General features: G+C 49.7%; 7 protein-coding genes across 9 annotated transcripts in view; 4 read left to right on the top strand and 3 right to left on the bottom strand.

The window, feature by feature from the left end:
* Positions 1-793: 793 nt before the first annotated feature.
* On the bottom strand, positions 794-5,231 carry LOC126571173 (ras-related protein Rab-9B). The gene is made up of 3 exons (XM_050229488.1): positions 4,494-5,231; positions 4,224-4,360; positions 794-2,563 (listed from the first exon to the last, which is right to left on the bottom strand). Exons 1-3 carry the CDS (start codon positions 4,546-4,548, stop codon positions 2,042-2,044), a joined length of 714 nt encoding a protein of 237 aa, XP_050085445.1. The 5' UTR covers positions 4,549-5,231; the 3' UTR covers positions 794-2,041.
* A 275-nt stretch (positions 5,232-5,506) lies between these two features.
* LOC126571154 (glycerophosphocholine phosphodiesterase GPCPD1) lies at positions 5,507-14,378 on the top strand. Of its 3 annotated transcripts, none has more exons than XM_050229455.1 (7): positions 5,507-5,949; positions 7,110-7,355; positions 10,243-10,598; positions 10,674-11,447; positions 11,680-12,147; positions 12,212-12,358; positions 13,460-14,378. In XM_050229455.1, exons 2-7 carry the CDS (start codon positions 7,121-7,123, stop codon positions 13,643-13,645), a joined length of 2,166 nt encoding a protein of 721 aa, XP_050085412.1. In that variant the 5' UTR covers positions 5,507-5,949; positions 7,110-7,120; the 3' UTR covers positions 13,646-14,378. The 3 variants fall into 3 exon arrangements, with proteins under 3 accessions (XP_050085412.1, XP_050085413.1, XP_050085414.1); XM_050229456.1 differs by having other exon boundaries at positions 7,087-7,355; XM_050229457.1 differs by lacking the exon at positions 13,460-14,378 and adding an exon at positions 12,868-13,448.
* Positions 14,379-14,599: 221 nt separating this feature from the next.
* LOC126571169 (ribonuclease Oy) lies at positions 14,600-15,768 on the top strand. Its single transcript, XM_050229478.1, has 2 exons — positions 14,600-14,754; positions 14,821-15,768. The coding sequence occupies exons 1-2, from the start codon at positions 14,681-14,683 to the stop codon at positions 15,680-15,682; spliced, it is 936 nt and encodes a 311-aa protein (XP_050085435.1). The 5' UTR covers positions 14,600-14,680; the 3' UTR covers positions 15,683-15,768.
* LOC126571165 (UBX domain-containing protein 1-A) lies at positions 15,752-17,323 on the bottom strand. The gene is made up of 3 exons (XM_050229474.1): positions 17,000-17,323; positions 16,312-16,920; positions 15,752-16,246 (listed from the first exon to the last, which is right to left on the bottom strand). Exons 1-3 carry the CDS (start codon positions 17,047-17,049, stop codon positions 15,889-15,891), a joined length of 1,017 nt encoding a protein of 338 aa, XP_050085431.1. The 5' UTR covers positions 17,050-17,323; the 3' UTR covers positions 15,752-15,888.
* Positions 17,324-17,432: 109 nt separating this feature from the next.
* On the top strand, positions 17,433-20,402 carry LOC126571151 (general vesicular transport factor p115). The gene is made up of 2 exons (XM_050229453.1): positions 17,433-17,576; positions 17,641-20,402. The coding sequence occupies exons 1-2, from the start codon at positions 17,499-17,501 to the stop codon at positions 20,227-20,229; spliced, it is 2,667 nt and encodes an 888-aa protein (XP_050085410.1). The 5' UTR covers positions 17,433-17,498; the 3' UTR covers positions 20,230-20,402.
* A 7-nt stretch (positions 20,403-20,409) lies between these two features.
* LOC126571167 (protein phosphatase 1 regulatory subunit 7) lies at positions 20,410-21,907 on the bottom strand. The gene is made up of 6 exons (XM_050229476.1): positions 21,776-21,907; positions 21,522-21,711; positions 21,326-21,454; positions 21,090-21,252; positions 20,720-21,028; positions 20,410-20,653 (listed from the first exon to the last, which is right to left on the bottom strand). Exons 1-6 carry the CDS (start codon positions 21,789-21,791, stop codon positions 20,480-20,482), a joined length of 981 nt encoding a protein of 326 aa, XP_050085433.1. The 5' UTR covers positions 21,792-21,907; the 3' UTR covers positions 20,410-20,479.
* Positions 21,908-22,154: 247 nt separating this feature from the next.
* LOC126571158 (gastrula zinc finger protein XlCGF57.1-like) overlaps positions 22,155-22,500 on the top strand; it is a 2,509-nt gene continuing 2,163 nt past the window's right edge. Inside the window, exon 1 of the mRNA XM_050229463.1 lies at positions 22,155-22,431. Coding sequence (XP_050085420.1) covers positions 22,303-22,431 — 129 coding nt within the window. The 5' untranslated portion in view covers positions 22,155-22,302. The remainder of the gene's footprint in view (positions 22,432-22,500) is intronic.

The following is a 22,500-nucleotide window of genomic DNA, read 5'->3' as shown; positions in this document are numbered from 1 at the left end:
CAAGTTAATCTTCCTTGCGGTGCTTGAACTAAATTTGTTTTGTCTTACTGTCACAGCTTAGTCCTTTTTGGGACGTAGAAAAGAAGGTGCAAAAGAAAATACATCAATGGTGCCTTCCGTTTCTTTTGTTTCGATTAACCTTCTTCCTAATCTTTTTTCGTGTAATTATTAGCTTTCACTGTAAGTAGGTTTTTACTGTTACTGTCGATACCGTTACACCTACTTCTCTTTTATGTACTTTAGTAATTTTTTTAACATTTAACCGCGCGTGTGCTGTTGTTCTGTATAGAAATTTGTAAAACAAAAGCAAAAAAATGGGGAAAACGGAAATCGATCACGAAATTCATCCTCTCTTCAACAGCACCACCGTCGAATGTAGCGTTAGTAAATGTAAGCAAAAACCGAGGTAACAAACAGCACCCAGTAAATGCGCCCTTGTGAGCGAACAATGGAATGTAATGTGACGGAGCAGCTCCTTCCATTGTTTTCTTATTATTATTATTACTACTACTATTATTTTGGTTTTGTTCATTTAGGATGTTAGATTCAGCGGGTGTCATCATGTGTAAAAATGTAGTTTCTATTTTGTTTGTTTCCGATCCCCTTCCTGTCGTCTGCCTTTCATCGATGATAACTTCCTCACAAGGAGCAAGGCTAACGAGGAAGGAACGGATGGGGGGCAAGCTGCGAGTGACAGAGAGTTTGTGGAAATATATTAAAGTGTCCAGTTTGTTAAAATGAAAAAACCGTCCTCTACTACGCTGCTGAAAAACGAAGAAAGCAAGGACCAGGATTTGTTGACTTTTTTTACTTTGGTGTTTATTATACAAAGTGAATCTGTAGAAGTGAATGTTTGCTTGTTTGCTGCCTGCCTGCCTGTTGAATGAATCGTCAATATGCTTATACAAAATAGCTGTTCCAAATCCTTGTGGCAACCTATTCGTCCTCCTATCCTTACGCACCCAGGTGGTTCCAGGTGAGCTAAATGCTCCTACTGTGTCTTTGTTAGTAAAATAGTTGCCCTTTTCGCACTATCTATCCCTAGCTAAATCCTCCTAAAACCGTTCCTCTCACTCTTCTTCAAATCGATTCGACGATAGTCTTTTCTTTGCATTCCCCCTACCCTTATCCATAATCGGAACCAGCCTTCTCTTGGAATTGCGAATGCAGCGCGGAAACAGCGGAATTATAGCCAGCCTTCATGTCAGCAGCTGTCTTTCATCTTTGTGGAATGTGTTACAACATAATAATATACATAAACTCAACATTAAATTATTGCTTACAACATTTGCCTAACCGGCGGCCGCGTTGGCTCCGTGGACTTTTTTACAAAATATTAAAAATCTCGACGATTGCTCTGTGAGTAGTGCTGAAGAGTGTGAAAAGTGGTTGCTCGCTCGCACACGAGAACCGCTGCATTGTAGCTGCCAGGCACCATTCGATTCGACAACAAAGACAGAAAGAAATGATCGACACATCGAGCGCAATCTACACTCGTTCTATTGCATTTGCAAGCACGGGGTGGTCGTGATCGAGCATTTAAATGCGGTTCAATCAGGTACGAAGAGATACGGACCACACACATGATTGCGCGATCGAGCGAAACCACACTCGAGGACGAATGAAAATAAACAAATAAATAAAATGCCAGCCCAAGCAGGCGGTTCGAATGAAAGAGCATAAGCAGGCGGGCGACGAGACGTCAGTTACACCAGTAGCAGCATCAGGCAATAGAATCACCGCGATAGTGTTCCGCGCCTCTAGAGCACACAGCATTGAAGCGATGGCTGCCTTTCCTTCCTATCTATTCCAATTATCGATCATCGATCAATCGATCGTGCAATTGCTGCTTGATGGTGGCCGAGCGACAGCATCGGTAGATGTGTTTGTGTGTGAGTGCACAATGAAATTTTCGTCGTTGATTTGTCTCCTTTCGCGCCTCGCAACGTTTCTTCGCAACATTCTTATCACATATGACAACGCGTTGTCTGGAACCTAACCTAAAAACCTAGCACCTGTCCCCACTTGAAGCGCACCACTTTCAGTTGGGATAATCATCATCATCTTGCATCCCTGATGCCGCCGCCGTTCGTCCACCGTTGCTGCCACCGACACAGCAAAACCGATTACGGTTCGCACTCAGGTTAACGCTCTTCATCAGATCGATAGTATCCTGTCCCTGGGCGCGCAGTTCCCGCTCGGTGCAGCGCTCCAGCTTTTTCCACTGCTGCACGGCCAGCGCAAAAGCGGTGGCCACGTTTTCCGACGTTTTCGCCGATGTTTCGATGAAAGCGGCTACGTGATGCTCCTGGCACCATTGGGCCACCTCGTCGGCCGTCACCTGGCGCTGTGCCGCCGGCAGATCGTTCTTCGTGCCGACCACGATGAAGGGAAACCGCTCGGGGTTGACGTCGTAGTACCGGAGGAACTCGTCGCGCCAACTCACCAACGCCCGGAAGCTTTGCCGATCGTCAATCGCGTACGTGAGCAGACAGATGTCGGTACCGCGGTAGAACGGTGTACGCAGCGCTCGAAACCGCTCCTGGCCAGCAGTGTCCCAGATCTGTCCCCCCGGGGGGGAATGATAGAAAAGAGGAAGCCCGGTATTAGTTCCCATTTCACGCCTCATTACTAATCACATCGACAAACGAGCAAATGAGCGAATGAACGTGTACGGTACGGTTGCTAAGTAACGTGGCGATGACTAATCTGATTGTTGCGAATGATCTCGGTTACGGAGCGATGATGCTTGTCCTCTATAAACTGTTTACATCATCAACGGGCTTGCTTTGGCCATTTTGTCGTCGCAGCACGGTTCCCCGGTTTGTTGTTTACTCTATCAAACAACGTACTGGCAGGATCCGAAAAATTATAAAGACATTTGTCCGAAACTAGTTTCGCCCGCAAGAATGGCCCGAATGCCGCAAAGCCTAATGGGCTTCAAACATGCAAACGACTCGTGGAACGACGATGGCGACGACGTCAACGACGATTGTCGCAATGCTTTCTCTATATTGGGCAATGGGATGGCAAGATTAATGGCTTTTTGGTGCGCTCTCAAGTTTTGTCACGCGCACACCATCGGTCTGGCAATCAAGGAAGTTGGCGGCAATAAACGTTCTGGAAGGTGCGGGTTTCAGATGAACCATGGCCTAGCATGATGAGTAGTAGGAGCAGCGAACACATGTCGTACATTCGCGACTCGAGGTAGTAGGCATCGCTCCACCATTTCCTGGGAAATAGGTTCCACTGCAGGCGCCCTAAAGTCCCCCTTCCTGGGGTAAATACTATCCCAATGAAACCTGAGCGCGAAACCTTACGAAGGGTTCACTAACATCGGGATGGCTCCCAGGTAGTTCGTCTGTGCGCCACGGATAGCACGTGGCAAAATTCCCACATCATAATGTGTAGCGAAAAACAACGGCCTGCGACCTGCGAAACACCATCATAAACCTCAAGTGAAGTGCTGCCACATTGTATTCCACAGTAAGCGGATTGCTCGCGTCTTTCTCATAAACGCGACGCGCGATGGGGCACTATTTTGGAAAATTTGGTGTTTGCACGTAAACCTCGAGAAACTCTTGCCATGCATGCCCGTCAAGAAAGCGTCACTGCGAGATGGCGTTGCCATATATTAATTTTAAATATTGAATAAATAATCCAAGTAGGCCAAAAGTAGTGAGCCAACCAGCCGCTCCCCAGGCCAGCTCAGGCCTACTAAGTCTCATTCATGCATTCTTATGAATTTTACATGAACTTTCGTGCAACATAGAAAGAAACGGAACTTCCGGGTGGCCTGGCCGGCTGCCACGGCGCGTTATGCTATCGCGCGCGCGGGTAAATATTGTCGTTCCACCAGCTGACGCACCAGCAGTCGCACGAACGTGCTCCCCAGAGACAGAGAGAGAGAGAGAACGGGAGCATAAGCACATCTGGTGGGGGCACAGAATGCGCGCACGACCGCAACATATTGCTACTGATGGATGCGGTCCGGTCCAGTCCGGGGGACCACAACGGACCTGCCATCCCGATAAGCGCTCGGTTCGGTTTGTTTGTGTTCGCGCTCCAGGGGTGGTGGGGGATGGTCGTTTGGGATGGTATTTGCGAGAGACCATCGACCGACGACCGGTGGAGTAACCACCCTCCCCGCAGCACGCGTTTGTCGACAGGTCGCGTTTGCTCAATTATCTGCCCTCGTACGTCTCCTTCGTGGACTGACTTACCTGCAGTGTGTAACGCTCCTGGTCCACTTGTAGGTCTTTGTTCAGGAACTCTACCCCGATCGTATGGAAAGAGTTGGCATCGAAGAAATTCGAGACGAAGCGGTTCATGAGGCAGCTTTTGCCAACGTTCCCATCGCCTGAAACGAGAAGGAACGGGTCGTTATTAAGGCAGGGCAAGAATGCGTGATGATGCGAGGCTCCACCGTCGTCGTCGTCGTCGAACCAATTAAAGACGAGACAAGACGAGATGTGAGAGTGTCTTCTACGCACCGAGAATGACTACTTTGAGCAGAATGTTTTTGCTCGGTGGTCGCATGTTCGTCATCTTGGGCGAATTATTGTTGTCGTTCTGTTGTCTCCGGTCAAAGGTGTTCCAGCGAATTGCACTGTCCGACTGTGTCCAGCCGTCCGTTAGGCCAGGTTCGATAACTTCGTTGACCCCGTCTCGAAGGACCGGGGGCCGGGATTCCTGGTCAGATCACAATCAGTTTCACACAATCTTTCTCATCGCCAGCACTTGAATGCCAGCACATTCACGGTCACCACTCGCGATGACGCACTCGCGTAGGAAGCCGCGCGCACACACCGTGGCACAAACGACGACGATCCGCGGACACACAACGTACAATCGGACGATTATTGCGAAAACATGCTCGGGTGGTACGGTGGGTGGTTGTGTTGGGCTTTTGAGAGCTGATCTTCTTCTTCGTTGTCTTGCTTCGCTTACTGCCCCAACCTCATCCGGTGGCATTGAGGTGATGCCCAATTTGCATCTCACACCTGCCACTTGCCACCTACCCAACCAACCAACCTAGTAACGGTGTGCGACCTTCTTCGGTTTTCACTGCAAATTCGCGGTCACCAAACAGCTGATCTCGAAATCCCGGAAGAACCACAACACAAACTACGGGGTTTCTGCTGAATCCACACGAGAAGGAAGGCGATTAAATGGTGCACCAGGGCAGCGAGCGGAACACACAACAATGCAACAATAATCACTACCCCCACGATCACCACCTCCTGGGAATGACAGACGCTTTGACAGCACACCAGCTGACTTCGAATTCGAACATTTATTCGAACTTTATTGAGTTTTCTTTTCATTTTTTATTAATTTATGTTGCATTTTTACCTTAAATTAACTCCTTTTCCTGTTGTTAAATTGCACTCCGCGATTAATCGCCCTTTTCGTGTGATTTTCCGTTCCCCGGGAGTAATCGATCGTACACCGTAAACCCAACGCGAATTGTGCAAAACGTAAACAACACATGCAACAACAAAATCGTTGGCTCCTGCAACCATGGCCTGCTGTTTCTCGTCGTCCGTTGTTGCACCGTGCTCGCGAGCTCTTCTCTAGCCCGGGGCGACCGAAGGACACCTTTCCGTTCCGTCTCCCTTTTTCTTTACTTTCCTAGTGTTTTCCGTTGCGCAAAAAAGGTGGCCCGCGGGTGTTCCGGAAGGTGTGATAAATGTTGGACCGTGTTGCCTTGGATGACGCGTCAGTTTTGGCCGTGTTCGCGAGTTTGATTTAGTGGCTCGAGGCTGGATAAAGTAGTGCCGTGGGTTGCTGTGTGTGAACATTAATCAAACTCCGCTTTCTTCGCGCTTTTTGCGACAAAGAAGGCTTATCGAACAAACTTTATCCGAGCGTTCCGAGCGACGAGCAGCAGAACAAAGAACAACCCGTCGTCTTCGTGCTTCGTGTCCTCGCTCTTGATTCCAAAAGGTAAGTTTTTTGTTACAGCCCCGATGGTCCGAGGAAGGCCAAGGTGAAGACGCGATGGTCACAAGCGCACGCTAGCTGGCGCCAGCTTTATCATTTATGGCTGGACTTTGTTCACCGATTACGAGATGACCGACGTCGAACTTGTGAGATCGGTTTCCTCCTGCAGCATTCGATGGTTTGGTGGTCGGGGACGTGAAGAGCGCATGTCACCAACGGCAGGAAGGGGATTTAGCGCGCGCAGGTGAATGTTTTGGATCGAACCGGTTTGGTAATCCATCGGACGGGGCGCGAAAGGTGACCAACATCACGTGATGGCTCGGTACACGAGGCGGCGGCATTCCCGAGACAGGTTTGTTGTTGCTGCGCGCAGCATCAGCACCAGCAGCCTACTCCGCACACGCCATACTCGTGCCACTACGATACGAGAGATGTTGTTGACATCAGGTATTTGCCAATGCAAGCTCGTGGCCGTTTTTGTCTGCGTATTGTTGATCGTCCGTTTTTTGGGGTGTGTTTCGCGCTATTTTTAGTCCGCCTACCGGTGACCACAACAACCGCCAAAAACATGATCCTCTTGGGCAGTGCGCTCATTGTGCGGATCTGTGTTCTGTTTATCTCTCGACGTTCATCACCGACGTCCTGCGAGGCCATTCGCGTATCGGCTATCGGAAGGTAGGATTCCTCCGACCGACCAACCGACCGATTGAGACCGCGATAGTAAATCTCCCCGTTGTTGCCAACGACATGTAATTATACCTTCCACCACCCCCGCCGCGGCACCCAATCGAAACACTCGCTCGGCTATTTGCTCACGCTGATTGCTGTAATACACGTGATCCTGTTGCCCCTCTTTATCAACAGTCCAAGCAGGCGCGCGAACCGTATATCGCAGTCATCCGATGTGTGCAGCATATCAACAACAAACCACAACGCGATTGCAAAGCCATTGAACTCCTTCCCTTCTCATCGCGGAAGTTAATTTGGTCAGCAGTTATTGTTGTCGGTGGTTGCTGTTACGCGAGGCCAATGATAACGCATAGCAATAGTTATTGAACACAGAGAACAAACTTCCCGGGGCCATGTTATTTGAAACCCAACACGAGACGAGAATCGCGAATCCAAAAAGAATAATCGCAGCAAGCCTACTTTTCTCGCTTCAGCAAAATTCAAAATGCAACGGTGGTGGTTCCTAGAGGAAAATGGTGAAGGAAAGGGGTCTTCCGAAAGGCAGGAATCGTCGGCGAAGAAAACGAAACCCCCGAAACCGGCGGGTGATCGGCGGCACACGTTTCGCGTGCTCGTGACATACGATCTGCTAAAGGATGAAACGGTGGCGATCACGGGTAACTGCGAAGCCCTAGGCAACTGGGATCCGGAACAGTGCGTTCAGCTGCATCGTGAACCAGGTAAGCACATGACTTTGGGACCTTATTAATGAATTAAAAAGAGTGTCGGAATTCAGGAAGAGAATCTTCAGAGAGATATATGGCTCCAGATGTAATGAGGAGCTATAGCGAAGCTGAAACAACACAGAACTATGATCACGATTTCCACTGTCGACTAGGATTCGACGAATAACTTTTGAAACGATTCTGAACACATTAGATACTAATATTAACATAGCATTTATGTTGTTCCTCTTCAAGTCGATGTTAAAACTAGCATTCCTGATACACTTTAGCCACCCACCCCCGGGGTGTGAGGGGTCAGGTCGCTACACAAATTGTCCGGCAAAGATTTGTGTTTCGATCCAGTCCAGATACTTGACTATGTTGGTGTAAACACCGGGCAGATTTTCGGAGCCACACTTTGTCGCTCCAAAACTCACGACACCGGCCAGATACGTGTTTAGCCCTTCCTGTCTCATCAGTGGCCCACCCGAATCCCCTCGGCAGGAGTCCAAGCCCTCAAGCCCACCAACGCAAAGCTGTTTATCCGACAGCGTTACATTGGCTACAGCGTACACCGTATTGCAGGCATCATTTGTTACTCCTGGCAGTTCAACCCACAACAACACCTCACTCATTGTTCCTGGAAGGTAGAAGCGGGAAGAAGAAACCATTAGCCTCAGGCGCCTAAACCGGGTTTGTCCGCAGCGGGGTGGTTTACTCACTATTTTCTGTCGCGCCCCATCCAGCGACTATAAACTCTTCACCAACAACCGGCAACGCCTGCAGCTCGGAGGACAGTGGCAAACAGATCGGTACTAAAAAATCGGTGATCACCACTTCCCTGGCCAACCACAGCAAACAGATATCGTTGGGGCGGGATCTTTGCTTCATGTTGTACTCGGGATGCGGAACGATCTTGTCCACCGCATAGTCATCCCGGCACACCGTGTCGTTGCCAATCTCGATGCAGTTCTCCGTTCTGCTTATGTTGAAGTCATTGAAGCGTACGAATTTCCTACGGTAGATGCGTCAAATACCCGTTATACGGTGTTGGTGATAAGTAATTGCCTCCGCCCTGGAACTGCACACTTACAGAATCCATTTCGGTCGATCGACAACACAGTGCGCCGCCGTTATCACATGGTTCTTGGTGATTAGCGTTCCACCGCAATTGGGCTTAGTGCGATTCCGGATTTCGTAGAACAGCAAGCCTGCCCACGGGAAATCCCCCGGTTCGGCCTCTTCTCCACCGATGATCCGTGTCGCGAGGAACTGTGGACCACAGTTTTCTTCATTTTTATGCTTCGGGCAGCACAACTGGGCAATTAGAGAACGGCAAATGATGGGGATTGATCAGAAAATGAAGTAAAGTGAAGCAAATGTTCACGAATACGCACCAACGGAATAGGTGGTAGCTTGGGAGATTTAACCATCGAACCACACTTTAAACTCTCCAAATAATCATTCTCTACGTACGTTAGGTTGGGCGCTTTTCGAAAGTCAATAATATAGGGACACTGGCGCACTGGTAGGCAAATTCCCTCGGTACCGATCGGAGTAACGCACGGATCGCCATTGTTGAGTGAAGCCTGCTCGACGGCATCACATCGTACACTACTCAACACCAGCAGGAGTATAAGACCGGTAACCGAAAACCAACGAACCAACTGCTCCATCGTGACCGCTGCAACTGATCCGTTTGATGGGTCGGAACAACGGCGAACGAATGCACAAACAGAAACCGCTAGCGCTAAAACCAGCACCACCAGCGAAATCCCGCTGTGTACAGGCTGATCACCGGACCGGTTGTCGGTGATGTTGATAATAAACTGACCGTACCGGTACGATCGGGGGCAAAGAAACAAAACCCACCGAACCCACAAACACCAAGATGGGCAGATCGAACGGCGCGCGAGATGCTCCTTGAGCGATCAAAAGCGCGATCACATCACGCGGCGGGCTTTCAGGTCGATCAGGAGCAAGTGGTGTAGTCGTCGTTCCACCTAGGTCGCTTGTAACGTAGAACGTCCGTGCGTAGGGGAATTCCCAAAAGCCTATCTGCAGATCCGCTTACAGATCCTTTACGGACTCGAGAACTTACTTCTTCCTGGATTCTATCTCTTCATCAGCCCCAAAAACTCGTTCCGGCGACGATTGGCGAGTGTATCGTTCTACTTTCTGCATCACAGCATTGGGCTAAGCATTCAAACTTTCTAAAACAATAATTAGTGTTCCGTATATCCCACTCTCCACTGAAACAACACGTTTTCACAGAAACAAGTTTTTGGGGACATCGGTGGTGGATATGTATTTCTGAAAGGAAAACCCACAAACGCAGGAGGCGTGTATTTGTGTCCGTTTTATTTTTGCGATTAAAACAAGGAAACACCCCCCCCCCCCCCCTGGGTTTTACGTCGACGGCAAAGTGACCTCGAACGACCACGTTGTTCATTGATCATGCAGATGATCATTTTGTTAACTTCGTCTAGCGACTGCGATCAGTGCGGCCGAATGACCCTGTCTGAATCAGAGGGGGAGGCTGGACAATCCAAAGCGAGCACACGATTGTGGGAAGCCGTTGATTGCTGTACGTCCGGATGGGGTAGACAGACTGATAGGAGGGTCAATGTTGTTGTGCTATTTAAGAACCGACTGATCATTGCCGCGCGCAGGAAGAGAACAGTCTACTTCGCTGCATACTGTGTTGCAAGTGTCGTTAATTGAATTGTTGGACGGCAATTCCATTGAGAGCGATCTGACCAGTCCCCTAACCGTCCCGGTAATTCGATTGAGGCAATTCACGCTCCATTCAGCCCGTGCTCGCCGCACGTGCTGCATAAAGCGCGCATAAAGAAACGACTTAACGGAACTGTTGATCTTCCTTTTTCGTGTACAATTCTAGATGAGACAAGCAAGCTGTGGACGCTGGAAACGGATCTGCCGCGTGATGTGGCCATAACCTATCGCTATCTGATCTGTTCCGTCGATCCAACAACGGAGAATGTGCATGTGCGGCGGTTCGAGACACACATCGTGCCACGCCAGGTGCCGGTATTTGCGGGAGATGAAGTTGAAAGCGAAAATGGTCAATCCGGTAGCAAGAAGGCCCCTTCTAAGATCGATACCCTCGGTGATATTAACGGGAACATTAAGCTGGACAAGGGTTGGCTTACCACGGAAACGATCGTCCAGTTCAAGTTCTTTGATAATCCGTTTTCCGTTAAGGAGCGCATCAAAAATCGGCTACTGTATGTCAAGGTGAGCTGAGAGCTGCAATCTGGTTTATACATTATCTGAAAGTATATTCTCTCTCTCCCTTTCTCACATCACCAGATAACGACGATGAATTTGCGCATTAACGCGGAAACGCAGAATGTGTCCTCGCTGCTTGAGGAATCGCTGTCAAGCGATACGCGCGAAAATGGAACGGAAGCGGCCACAACCTACTCCTTCGTCGAGGTGGCGTCAATGCGTAGTCCGAACGCAACGTATGAGCAGCAGTCGCAGTTCGGGTGCCCTTACCAGAAGGATGATTTTCTCATCTTCAACGTCACGGTAGCGGAACCCGAGAATGTGGCCTACCTGGTCGATCTCTACTCGTACAGCTCGAAGGCGAAGGAAGACGAACCACCGCATCACTTGGGCTACCATTACATTTTGCCCAATTTCCTGAAGAAATCAGAGGGCATCCTAGAGCTACCGGTAACCTGTGCTAGCAAGCATCGTCCGCTGGGGATGATGAGGATCGAGTACCTGAAAGTGACACCCCTGCTGCCCCCGCTTTGTACCCTGGAGCGTTCTTATATTCGCTACTGGAACAAGCGCTGGACGGGGCTGGACGTGGGACACCGTGGTTCCGGGACGAGCTTTAAGGCTAGCGATGGCAATGTGATCCGTGAGAATACGATCGCTTCACTGAAGAAGGCGGTACAGCATGGGGCCGATATGGTGGAGTTCGATGTGCAGCTCAGCAAGGATCTGGTGCCGGTGATCTACCATGATTTCGACATCTACGTCTCGCTGAAGCGCAAAACGACGCTCGAAACAAACGATATGTTGGAGCTTCCAATGCGTGAACTGACGCTGGAGCAGCTGCGCAACTTGAAGGTAAGTGTTGTGCGGGTACCTTGTGCCTGTTGTAGCTATTTTCCCTGCTGCAGTCTGTCCACTTCCTAGTTTTCGGTGTGTGTTCTGAGCACCATCAAGCGAGATTATTAATCACGTTCGTTTTTCGATCATCTTGTTAACTTGATTAGTATACATAATCCAAACAAAAAACCATTCCAAAAATGCAATGGAAAATGGCATGTGTAACAATGTTGACCTCCCTCGAGCACAGGTCTACCACGTGGTCGAGGGTAGAAACCGGGAGGCAAAGTTCTTCGACGAGGACCTGGAGGAACACCAACCGTTCCCGCAGCTGGCCGATGCACTCGAGCAGATCGATCCGCACTGTGGCTTCAACATCGAGATCAAGTGGTCCCAGAAGCTGAAGGATGGCAGGATGGAGTCGGAAATGACGTTCGATTCGAACCAGTACGTCGATTGCATACTGCGTGTCGTGCTCGCGAAAGCCGGTACGCGACGGATCGTGTTCTCTTGCTTCGATGCGGACATCTGTACGCTGCTGAGGCTCAAGCAGAACCTTTATCCGGTCATGTTCCTAACGCTCGGTGTGACCAGCCGCTATCCGAGCTATCACGATCCTCGTTGCAACTCGATCGAGATGGCGGTTCGCAATGCGTACGCAACGGAGCTGCTGGGAATTGTGGCACACACTGAGGATCTGTTGCGTGATCAAACTCAGGTAAGTCAGGTGCCGGTGTGCTGTTTGTTCGTATGAAGTTGCTCATCTCATTCTCTAATTGCAGGTGAATCTGGCCACCGAGAAAGGATTAATTATTTTCTGCTGGGGTGATGACAATAACTGTAAGGACACGATCAAGCATTTAAAGAGCCTCGGCATCCATGCCATCATCTACGACAAGATGGACATCTATTCCGACAAGGCCGTCAAGGTAAGGGTTGATTGTGCCCAGCCTGCAGCTCGTTCTCGCAGGATCGATTTCGACTGATCGATTCTATGCTATGTTTCTACTTTTCTGGAGCTTGTTCCTACTGCCTTTGTTGCCTGCCTTTTCTGTTATTGTTTGTTATGTGTACTGGAACGTATTCCTCACGTGCTTCATCTTTCATCTATTTATCGCTCAGATTTTACATAGCTCCATAAGATATCATTAATAGAACAGAGGAACCATAGAGGGCTCACGCATTGACATGCTGGACGCTAGTCAATTTAATTCTTTCTTCTCCAACACCACACCATTCTTTACATTGATTTGTGCCGCCCGTGTCACCAGTTGTGTTGCTGCCAACTATTGTGTGTTCACGCCTGGAACATTGCAAGCGCTACATTCTCGTTTCATTGCGTGTGTCGCGGGTGAGCGATGTGTGTTTCAGATTCGTGTCGTGAACATGTCTTTTTCTTTTCTTCCTTTTCTCGTCTCTGGATGCTGTATCATTGCAGGTGCAGGGAGAAGAAGTTAGTAACGGTAGTAATGAAAAAGATGGTGATGGTGGTGCTGGAGTGAACCAACAAGCCAGCCCAAATGGGGAAAAGAGCGGCTAAACTATCTAACTAACCTCCTCGCTCTCTAGTGCTCTGTGGTTGTGTGTAACTCGAGGAGGATCTATTCATTTGTTGGCGTTTGAATTACGAGCGGTTGTGTCTTTCCTGTTACCTCCTTTGTTCCCGTGTGTTCGTCTTATGGTGCTGCCTGTTTACTTCCTTCATAATACTCGATTCAACATAATAGATACCCTTCTATTCAACGGTTCCTGGTGCTACGTTACTTCTTTGTTGCGTGTTACAGTCCTAGTCTAGATTATTTATTCCTTTTCTGTTAAGTTATGCGGACGTGGGATAAAACGTTAATGTTTGTGCAGTGGGCAGGCTGAGCACGCGATCTCGTTTAGTGTTGTCTAGTCTAGTGGAATGAAGTTAACGTCGTGAAAGTCATATATTAAAGGTGTAAAAGCAATCCGCAATCGGCGTGTCTATCTCTAGCAAACCCGGCGATTGTGTGTTAATTACGTTGTTTGTTTTGTATCCACCGTAGGAAAGTGTATTTTTAGTTGGAGCTCGCGAGTCCCAAGCCGCGCTGCTGCAGCAGATTGACATCGAGAACCGTTACGAGAACAGCCAACATGATCTCTTGAACGACAAGGAGCTGATGCTAGCGCCAAGTAAACCGGGCCACGCCACCTCCGGTGCTTCCAGCGTGTCGATCGTGCCCACCATTTGATCACCATAGAACCGTACACCTGAAGGTGCATAGCCCGGCACTAATATGTTTGATGTTAGAGGCAATTCGTTTCGTTTTTTTATTTAAATCTAAATTGTTTATCAAAAAGGTTGGCGATCGTGTTATTTGTGTGAATGAAATTATAGTTTCAAGAGTGAATGCTGATATGAATGTGGTGAGCGGCGGGCAGAGTATAGGCAATGTTGTTACGAATTTATTTACAGTCAGGAGGGTACGCAGTCCGCGTCCCTAGTTTGTAGCAGTTAAGGAGTTCTGTTGTAGGAAATTTGATATTTTGGTCATGCTGCAGATTCCAAAGCCACATAAATAATATATGAAGCGTTTTATATAGGCACAAGTGTGCCTGCACTAACACGTACCGATTAGAGGGGCAATCGTATCGATCCAAAGTTTTCAGAAGAGATTGGATGCTTTTGAATACAGTGCAGTTCCTTATAAGAGAAAGCCTACAGATCCACTTTAACAATAAGCCTAACACGCGTATAGAGGCAGAAGAGATTTAACTACGGATGGCTTTAATGCTACAATTCAAAGGTTTCATTTATTTGTTAGGATTTATCTACTCTTTGTTTCGTTTTTTCTCACGTAAACTCCTTTTCCAGTAACACGCATAACAGCCCTAAAAGAGGCTCCAGTTAAACTCATTCTAAGTGGGGTGTATTTCTTTTGTGTTGATGAGATATATTTTGGAATAAATCAAATGCAAACGCAAGCTTTTTTATGTAAGATCACCTGGAGAAACTACCACGTGCGTGAGCATTTAAATCGTTGCAACAGACACGAGCAGGGTAGAGACGATCGCGACATTCCGGCTGTCCCATTTTTCCCCTGTTCCCATCAAACATCCTCGATTGGTGACAATTTTAGCCGTCCCGTAACTCAACGAGGTTGTTTGCTCGCGATCTTCCTTTTCCCGATCCTCGATTTGCCCGATCGTTCACCTTTTTTTTCGAAAAACGCCAGCTGGGTGTTTTCGAAAAACGACCGCATCAACCTTCGCGATCGAGAAGTGCGATGGAGTCTTTGTTTGTGAAAATACTTTTAATTTTCGCTTTTTCCACCCAAATTTGCTTCTCCAAGCCTGCCAGGTATGCAAAGAGGGGCTTAGGGGAGTTTGAGAAACAATTTCGTGCATCACTTGGGTTTAATTTTAGCTCGACGCTTGATGATCGTGATGCCGTTGGTAATCATCCGTTCGATCTGCTTATCTTCACCCAACGGTGGCCAATAACGGCTTGTTATGAGTGGCGTGAGCACAACAAGGACCACATCTGCGGGCTACCATCGCCCAATATCGTCTGGACGATCCATGGCATTTGGCCCACCAAGATCAACACGATCGGTCCGGCATTCTGCAACAAAACGGCAGTTTTCGATGTGAGTCAGCTGTCCTCGATCGAGTCCCAGCTGGAAGAGCACTGGCTCAATGTGGAAGCGAACAAACCGACCGATTCGCTGTGGGAACACGAGTGGCTCAAGCACGGCACCTGTGCGGCGGAGATGATCGAACAGCTCAACACGGAACTGAAGTACTTTGGCCAGGGATTGAGCTGGCTTGAAAAGTATTCGGTGGGTTCTGGATTCGCGGCCGGGGGTAACATTCTACCCGGGTTCAACTACAGCTTGGCGACGCTCAATAAGGCGCTGTTCGGTTACTATGGCAAGGATCTAGCAATCGAGTGTTACCATGACTCGAAAACGCATCTACAAATTTTGAACGAGATTCGCATTTGCTTCAACAAGCAGCTCGAGCTGACCGATTGTGACGGAATCGTTGGATTGGAGCGACAAGGAACAAACAGTGGTGGCGGTGCCATCATTAGCAATTGCAACGCAGCTCACCCGATCCTCTACCCGGACGTCGTTCCCAAGGAGTACGCGATGGAGCATAATGAAGTGCAGCCCAAAGCAACCTACTACTCGGTAGTATATGAAGTGTTTTCGCAAAGTAACGACGGTGAGGAAAGTGAAGGGCCTCAGGTGGACGATGAATTCGTTGAGGTGATCCTCGTCTAATCTAGAGGACTTTTGTAAGTACCACCGAAACTAGAAGCGCTAGTAACGTATAAATAAAGTACAAGCTACTTTCCGAGAAAAAGAGAGTCGTGACTCTTTATATCGCGTTTTGAATCACATACAACCATCGATCGCATTAGAAATTGTTATAGAGAAATTTTACATAAACCGGCCCGCCACCGGAACGAACACAAACACTTCGCGACTTATGAACCCTTCGTGACGATCAGTACCGCGTTCGGGACGAGTCCCAGCTTGTCTAGTGGCATGTCGTATTCCTCGTCGGTGAACACTTTCTTGGGAAAGTTGGTCATCAGTCCGAACGGTGTGTCGATGGCACCGAGTTTCAGCTGCACAAACAGCCGTACCGCGGCCAGCTGCTCACTGGCTTGGAACGTCTGTACCAGCTGGCTACCGTCCATCATACGAATGGCGATCTTGGCAGTGGTGTAGCTCTTCGTTTCGGCAGGTTTCGGTGGGCTGGCCACCGTAGCAGCGGCCGTTGGTGATGTAGCCGTCGCACTGCTGGTGGTGGATGTCGGCGAAGTGACTCCTGCAGGCTCACTGTCGAAAGGCAAAAGAGGAATCAATATGCCGTACGATCTAGGAGTCCATGCTCCGTCACTTACCCAGCATCTTTCGCCTTGCGAGCCGCACGATCTGCCTCGATCTGCAGACGAACCCGATCGCGGGCCGCTTTGGTTTCGAGTTTCTCGCGCTTCCGCTGATCCATCAGTTTCTTCATTTCCTGCTCCTCCATTTTGCGGCGTGCCTCGAGCATATCCTTTCCCGATTTGATCCGCAGCCGCTCCCGCTCCATCGCTTCCTTCTTTTCGTTCTCCTCGCGCTCCTGGCGCTTCCGTTTCATCTTCTCCTCCAGCAGGGCCAGCTGGGCCTTCTTCTCTTCCTCGGTGAGTGGTTTCTTCTCCTCCGTCGACTCGGAGAAGCTACTGTGCTGTGTCTTGGCCGCGTGGAACTCTACCTCTTCCTGCGATTTGAACAGCTTGCCGCATTCGTCGCATTTCAGTGACTTGGCCACGGCATCCGCGGACGTACCATCACCGTCCGCGGTCTGCCCATCCGCCGCCGGTGTGCTGTTGGCTGTTTCGGATGTGGCCGTTCCATCGGCTGCTGTGGAACCGGTCGTTGCAGGTGGCAAAGGTTCGTCGGCGTGCGCTAGCAACCATTCCATGGCCTGCTCGACTCCTTTATTATTTGTTACCTCCAGCGCTCGCTCGCTAAAAGGAGGGAGGAGACAACAAGACCATCAGAGATCAAAGAAGCTACAGACACGGGGCACCCGGGGTTGATACTTACGCTTTCTCCTTCGGAAATCCCATATCCATCAGTGTCTGTATGTCCGACATGGTTTAGCTGGTTCACGTGCAGTAGAGGATAATTATTTCACAAGATTCCAATTTCTATCCACTTCTAGTTGGGGATTCCTGGAGCAAAACACCGCATCACCCGCTTGACAGAAGTCGATGATAGTCCTGCTGAGGTTTCAAATCAGCCGCTAGCTTCGTCCCAAAAACACAAATCCTCCTCTGTTAGAGCACTAGTTCGGTAGTTTTACAGAATTTAATGTTCTAGAGTCCTCAATTAAAACAGTAAAATAGCCACTGCAGTTTTGTGGAGCTTAAAAAACCCGGAAGGAAATGAAGAGAACGACTTAAACGCACGGTCGATGACAGCTGACAGGAGCAAACAACAAACGGTCAGGGGAGGAAGGGGTTGGGGGAAGCAAAAATATTGACGTGGTCGCGCTGAGCAGGATTTTCGGGGCTGAAAACTCGGGTCCGGGAAATTCGCGACGATGAATTTCCTCAAAAGTGGCCTCCAGTCCGTGCTGGGGTCGCAGCAACCCAACCAGACTCCCAGTGGGGCAGAAACGGTAAGCGCCCGGAGTAGTTGGCCCTATCGGTCGTCTCACGATTGTTTCCGTTTCTTCCGTCCAGGTCGAGCTGCTGGTGGAAAGGGTGACCAGTTCCACCCTGCTGGACGATCGGCGCGATGCCTGCCGTGCGTTGAAAGCACTTTCCAAAAAGTATCGCATCGAAGTAGGCATCGGAATGAGTGCAATGCTGCAGGTGCTTGAGCAGGACCGATCGGATAGCGAAATCATCGGCTACTGCCTGGATACGCTGTGCCACGTTACCACACCCGAGCAGTTCGAGGAGGAACAGGACAACCCGAACGTAACGGCCAACATCGGGGAACAGTTTACGGAGATTTTCATCAAAAAACCCGATAACGTTTGTTTGGTGTTGGGATGTCTGGAAGAGTACGACTTCCGGGTGCGCTGGGCAGCGATTAAGCTGCTGACGAACTTGCTGGCCAACCGGCCAAAAGACATCCAGGAGATCGTTCTCGTCAGTCCGATGGGTGTGTCGAAGATGATGGATCTGTTGATCGACAGTCGCGAAGTGATCCGCAACGATGCACTGCTACTGATGATCCAGCTGACGAAGGGCAACGGCAACATTCAGAAGATCGTTGCATTCGAGAATGCGTTCGATCGCCTGTTAGATGTGATCACGGAAGAGGGCTGCTCGGACGGTGGGATCGTAGTCGAGGATTGTCTCATTCTCATGCTAAATCTGCTGAAGAACAATCCCAGCAATCAGCAGTTCTTCAAGGAAGGTTCCTACATTCAGCGATTGGCACCGATGCTCGAACTACCGCCCGAGCAAGATCAAACGGGTATGAGCCCCCAGAAGGTCTCAAACCTTCACTGCATGCTGCAGGTGATCCGTGCACTCGTGTCACCGAGCAATCCACAGCAAGTGATCGGTTCCTGCCAGAAAGCGATCCGAAGTTCCGGTTTGCTAGCGGCCATCTGCAACATCATCATGGCTAGCGGAGTACCGCCGGATTTACTGATCGAAACGATCAATACGATCGCCGAGGTGATACGTGGCGATGGTCAGAACCAGGATTACTTCAACTCCGTTGTGGCACCGTGCGACACACCACTGTCCGCGATCGTACTGCTGCTCATGTCGATGGTTAACGAAAAGCAACCCCTTCCGCTTCGGTGCGCGGTGCTGTACTGCTTCCAGAGCTACCTGTACCGCAACGAGGGTGGCCAGAGTTCACTCGTCAAGACGCTACTGCAATCGTCCGATCAAACGAACAAGATCACCAGCGGTCAGCTGCTATGTCGGAATCTGTTCAGCACCGATCCACTCTCGAACTGGTTTGCCTCCGTTTCGTTGAGCCACGCGCTGCTGGACAATCCGACGCAGAAGGAAGAGCTACTGCGTGTGGTACTGGCCACCTCACACAACAGCAAACCAGTTTCGCTGCTCGAGCAGTGCAATCAGTTGCTGCAGCAGGCAAACTGCAAGTTCCAGAGCAAGGTCGGTCTGTTGATGCTACTGTCCGTGTGGTTGGCCGATTGTCAGCTAGCGGTGCGCACATTCCTCACGATTCCGGGCACGATCGCCTACCTTACCGGGCAGATTTCGGCCAACGAGCACGGTGACAACGAGTATCTGGTGCAGGGACTGTGCGCCTTCCTCATGGGTCTTTGCATCCAGTTCAACGACAATAGCGTGCAGGAGCATCAGCGTGAGTTCTTGTGCCAGCTGCTGATCAAACGGATCGGACTCGATACCTACAACAAAAAGCTGGGCGAGGTGTCGAAGCACGAGAACTACAGCAAATCGGCCAAACAGCCACAGATACGCATAGCGGCCACCACCGATCTGCTGCTGGATTATGAGTTCTGCCGGCTTTTCAAATCACTCGAGTCCACGATCACCAAAACGGTGAATGGTTTCGGTGCTGGTGGTGCTAACATTGCCGAGCTTACGCTCAGCCAGGAAGCGTCCGGGCTGGTTAGCCAGTACAAGGACATCATCCGGGAGCAGGATGCTCGATTACAGGCCCTACAGCAGCAGCTGGCACAAAGCGAGGGCCGGGTGAACGAGCTAGTGCAATCGCTGGAACAATCGCGCTCGAGCAATGCACAGCTTCAGGATCAAAACATTCTGCTCAAAGCACAACTGCAAGCCGGTGGTCCATTGGGCATCACCGGAAGCCATCATCAGTCATCGCAAGCCTCCTCACCGTTGCACATGCTTGCCACCACCGCACGGGACACTCCACCGGCCGATACGGGGCGTGTGGAAGCACTGGAAAGCCGCCTATCGATGCTGACGTTCGAACAGCAAACCGATCGTGCCAAGCTGTCGTACTACGAGGCAGAGAATGCTCGTCTTTTAGGTGAGCTCGATCAGCTACGAACGCGTGTTACGACAGCGGAAACCCGCGCTAACCAAAGCGATAGCAAGCTCGAACAGGTACGACACGATCAGGAGGATCTGCTTGAGCTGCTGACCGATCAGGAGAACAAACTGCAACGCTATCGAATGGAATTGAAACGGTTAACGGGCAAATCCTTCGATGATGACGATGATGATGATGATGATAATGAACCGAAGACGTCATCGGAACCACCGCACCAGAATGGAACGGCACCGGTAACGAGTCACGATTCTTCCAGCAATCCAACGGCAGGTGCCGGTGAATTTGTGTGCTAGAGCTTTATACCCACAATAAACCATGTTTCGTACGTTTTCTGTTAGCTATTCATTAGTTGATTAGTCAGTGGTGCTCTCGGTCGCGTAATTCTGCATTCCGGAGTGTAAAGTATTCATAATCTGCGCCCCCTTCATTGATGCCTGTTGCCAATAAAACCCTGATCAGCATATCGCGAGGCGTTGTGTTGTGCGTTAATGAACCTTATCTTTATTAAATAGTTTGGTGCCAAGTGGGGTGATGTGGGGCCTCTTAACGACACAGAGTGGCATCGATCTTCTGCAGCCAAGGCACCGCCAGCTTCAGCTTGCGTCGATAATTGACATCACTTGCGACCGGATTGCGCTCCAGGTAGACGGTGGCAAGCTTCTTGTTCTCCGCCAGTTGATCCACGCACGACCACTCCGATACGGCGTTATCGTTCATCTAGAACCGAGGAAGGATGTAAGGAATGAATGTAGCTCCGGGCCACGCCGTTTGTGAGGTTCTTACCCAAAACTCTTCCAACGCCTGCAGATGGCCAATGTTTTCGATATGCTGGATACGGTTCTTGCCCACATCGAGCGTCTCGAGTAGCTTGTTTTGCTCCAGGTTTTCCAGCTTCTCGATACCATTCTCCGACACGTACAGCTCGGTCAGGTTGACGAGCTTGTCGAGGTTCTCGATCTTGGTCAACCGGTTACACTGCAAGCTGAGACACTCCAGCTTGACCAGATTGTCAAGGTTTTCGATTTTAGTGATCTTGTTCTTGCCAATGTACAGATGGGTCAGATTGGTGAGTCGATCGAGGTTTTCCAATTTCTATGAAGCAAAGAAAGTCGATCAGATCAGGCTGCGACAAAGGGTAGCGACGGGGACTTACCCTCAGCTTATTGTCACCCAGCTCCAGCATGGTCAAACTGCTAAAGTTATCCAAGTTTTCAATCAAAGAGATACGATTCGCGCACAGAAACAGCTGGCGCAGTTTGGTCAGTGCGGAGATGTTTTTGATTTCGCGCAAACGATTAAAGCTAACATCCAACACCCTAGGAAGAAAGAGAAAGGAAAAGAAGAACAATGAGACAAAGCCTACCATGTGACTCATTGGGCTGCACTTACTCCAAGTTAACGAGTTGATCGAGGTTCTCCAGCTCCGTGATTTGATTATCGTACAGCTCCAGCTCGAGCAGCGACGTGAGATGATCGAGATTTTCAATTTTCTTAATCAAATTCCATCGCAAGCAGAGTCTATAAAGAGAATCCGGATCTCGGATTAGTCCCACAACATCCAGCATCGGCGGTGTCTGCCTCTCACCGTTCGAGTTTGGTCAGGGGTTCCAGGTTTTCAATCTTGGCGATCCGGCCATGGTTCAGATCGACTTCCATCGTTTCCGGATCGATCGTAATGATGTCTTCCATCTTGACGATCTCGTGCTCCGGTATATCTCCGGCACCTGGCGGTCGTTCCTCCTCCTCACCTGCCGGAGATTCGGCCCTCGGTGGTTCTGGAAAACACAAAGGACAAAGGACGCCATGAAGTGGCTCGTTGACTAATCCACTGCGTAGTACCTTCGTTTGCACTCATGCTGGCTGGTTAATACCGATGATTCACTAAAAATGCGGATTAAAAACTAAAATCGTTAATAACGCTTCGAGGTGTTTTGGTTCGCACCCGGGAGATGACCAATCGAGTGATGAATGAGTGGTGTTCGTATGTTTCAGGACAGCAACGCGGAAACTTAATTATAATTAATGGTCATCGGTAGCGAGTGCACTTTTTATGATTAAAAACATCCTTTAAATTTGATATCTATTTCGTAATCTAGAAAAAGAAATAATAATTCCTCGCACTGCCTTTCCTGAAACTTTTGCGTCTCGGCGGCGCATCTGTCACTGGGCGTGTTTGTTTACAATCGATTGGTCAAAGTGTTTCAAAGTCAAAGAGTTTCTGGTGCTCGAGGTCGCGCTCCTTCGCTTCCGAAATCTCCGCTCAAGAATTGCCGACGATCGGCCCACATCAACCGCCTGCGAATCGAGTTGCTAACGATTGCCAACGTAACCCGTGACAACAGGACCACCGAGTGGAGCTAGCTACCATGCAACAGTGCCGGTTATGTTTGGGCCAGGACAGGGAGCTTGTGGATATCTTCATCACACAGCGGCAGGAAGTGGAGAACGCGGCGGCCCCGCTGCACGTGCGGCTTCAGGAGTGTCTGCATCTCGATGTAAAATCACCGGTCTCCGTTGCCACCACTACCGCTTGGCTTGCTTTAATGTTTGATGTTGTTACCGCT

The sequence above is a fragment of the Anopheles aquasalis genome, chromosome 2 (genome assembly GCF_943734665.1).
Source record: "Anopheles aquasalis chromosome 2, idAnoAquaMG_Q_19, whole genome shotgun sequence".
NCBI classification, from domain to species: domain Eukaryota; kingdom Metazoa; phylum Arthropoda; class Insecta; order Diptera; family Culicidae; genus Anopheles; species Anopheles aquasalis.
The sequence above is the reverse complement of the archived record's forward strand: the minus strand, read 5'-3'. Positions and strand labels throughout refer to the sequence as shown.

Bases quoted from the DNA above. Each gene is read 5' to 3' on its own strand.
- LOC126571173 (XM_050229488.1), bottom strand. From the start codon at position 4,548: ATGACGAACATGCGACCACCGAGCAAAAACATTCTGCTCAAAGTAGTC. The intron at 4,361-4,493 runs GTGCGTAGAAGA...TTCTCGTTTCAG, and splicing joins GCTCAAAGTAGTCATTCTCG to GCGATGGGAACGTTGGCAAA. The intron at 2,564-4,223 runs GTAAGTCAGTCC...CCGGGGGGACAG, and splicing joins AGGAGCGTTACACACTGCAG to ATCTGGGACACTGCTGGCCA.
- LOC126571154 (XM_050229455.1), top strand. From the start codon at position 7,121: ATGCAACGGTGGTGGTTCCTAGAGGAAAATGGTGAAGGAAAGGGGTCT. The intron at 7,356-10,242 runs GTAAGCACATGA...GTACAATTCTAG, and splicing joins TCAGCTGCATCGTGAACCAG to ATGAGACAAGCAAGCTGTGG. The intron at 11,448-11,679 runs GTAAGTGTTGTG...CCTCGAGCACAG, and splicing joins AGCAGCTGCGCAACTTGAAG to GTCTACCACGTGGTCGAGGG.
- LOC126571169 (XM_050229478.1), top strand. From the start codon at position 14,681: ATGGAGTCTTTGTTTGTGAAAATACTTTTAATTTTCGCTTTTTCCACC. The intron at 14,755-14,820 runs GTATGCAAAGAG...GTTTAATTTTAG, and splicing joins TGCTTCTCCAAGCCTGCCAG to CTCGACGCTTGATGATCGTG.
- LOC126571165 (XM_050229474.1), bottom strand. From the start codon at position 17,049: ATGTCGGACATACAGACACTGATGGATATGGGATTTCCGAAGGAGAAA. The intron at 16,921-16,999 runs GTAAGTATCAAC...CCCTCCTTTTAG, and splicing joins GGATTTCCGAAGGAGAAAGC to CGAGCGAGCGCTGGAGGTAA. The intron at 16,247-16,311 runs GTAAGTGACGGA...GCCTTTCGACAG, and splicing joins CGCAAGGCGAAAGATGCTGG to TGAGCCTGCAGGAGTCACTT.
- LOC126571151 (XM_050229453.1), top strand. From the start codon at position 17,499: ATGAATTTCCTCAAAAGTGGCCTCCAGTCCGTGCTGGGGTCGCAGCAA. The intron at 17,577-17,640 runs GTAAGCGCCCGG...TCTTCCGTCCAG, and splicing joins CTCCCAGTGGGGCAGAAACG to GTCGAGCTGCTGGTGGAAAG.
- LOC126571167 (XM_050229476.1), bottom strand. The intron at 21,253-21,325 runs GTAAGTGCAGCC...CTTTCTTCCTAG, and splicing joins GATCAACTCGTTAACTTGGA to GGTGTTGGATGTTAGCTTTA. The intron at 21,029-21,089 runs GTAAGTCCCCGT...TTTGCTTCATAG, and splicing joins TGGGTGACAATAAGCTGAGG to AAATTGGAAAACCTCGATCG.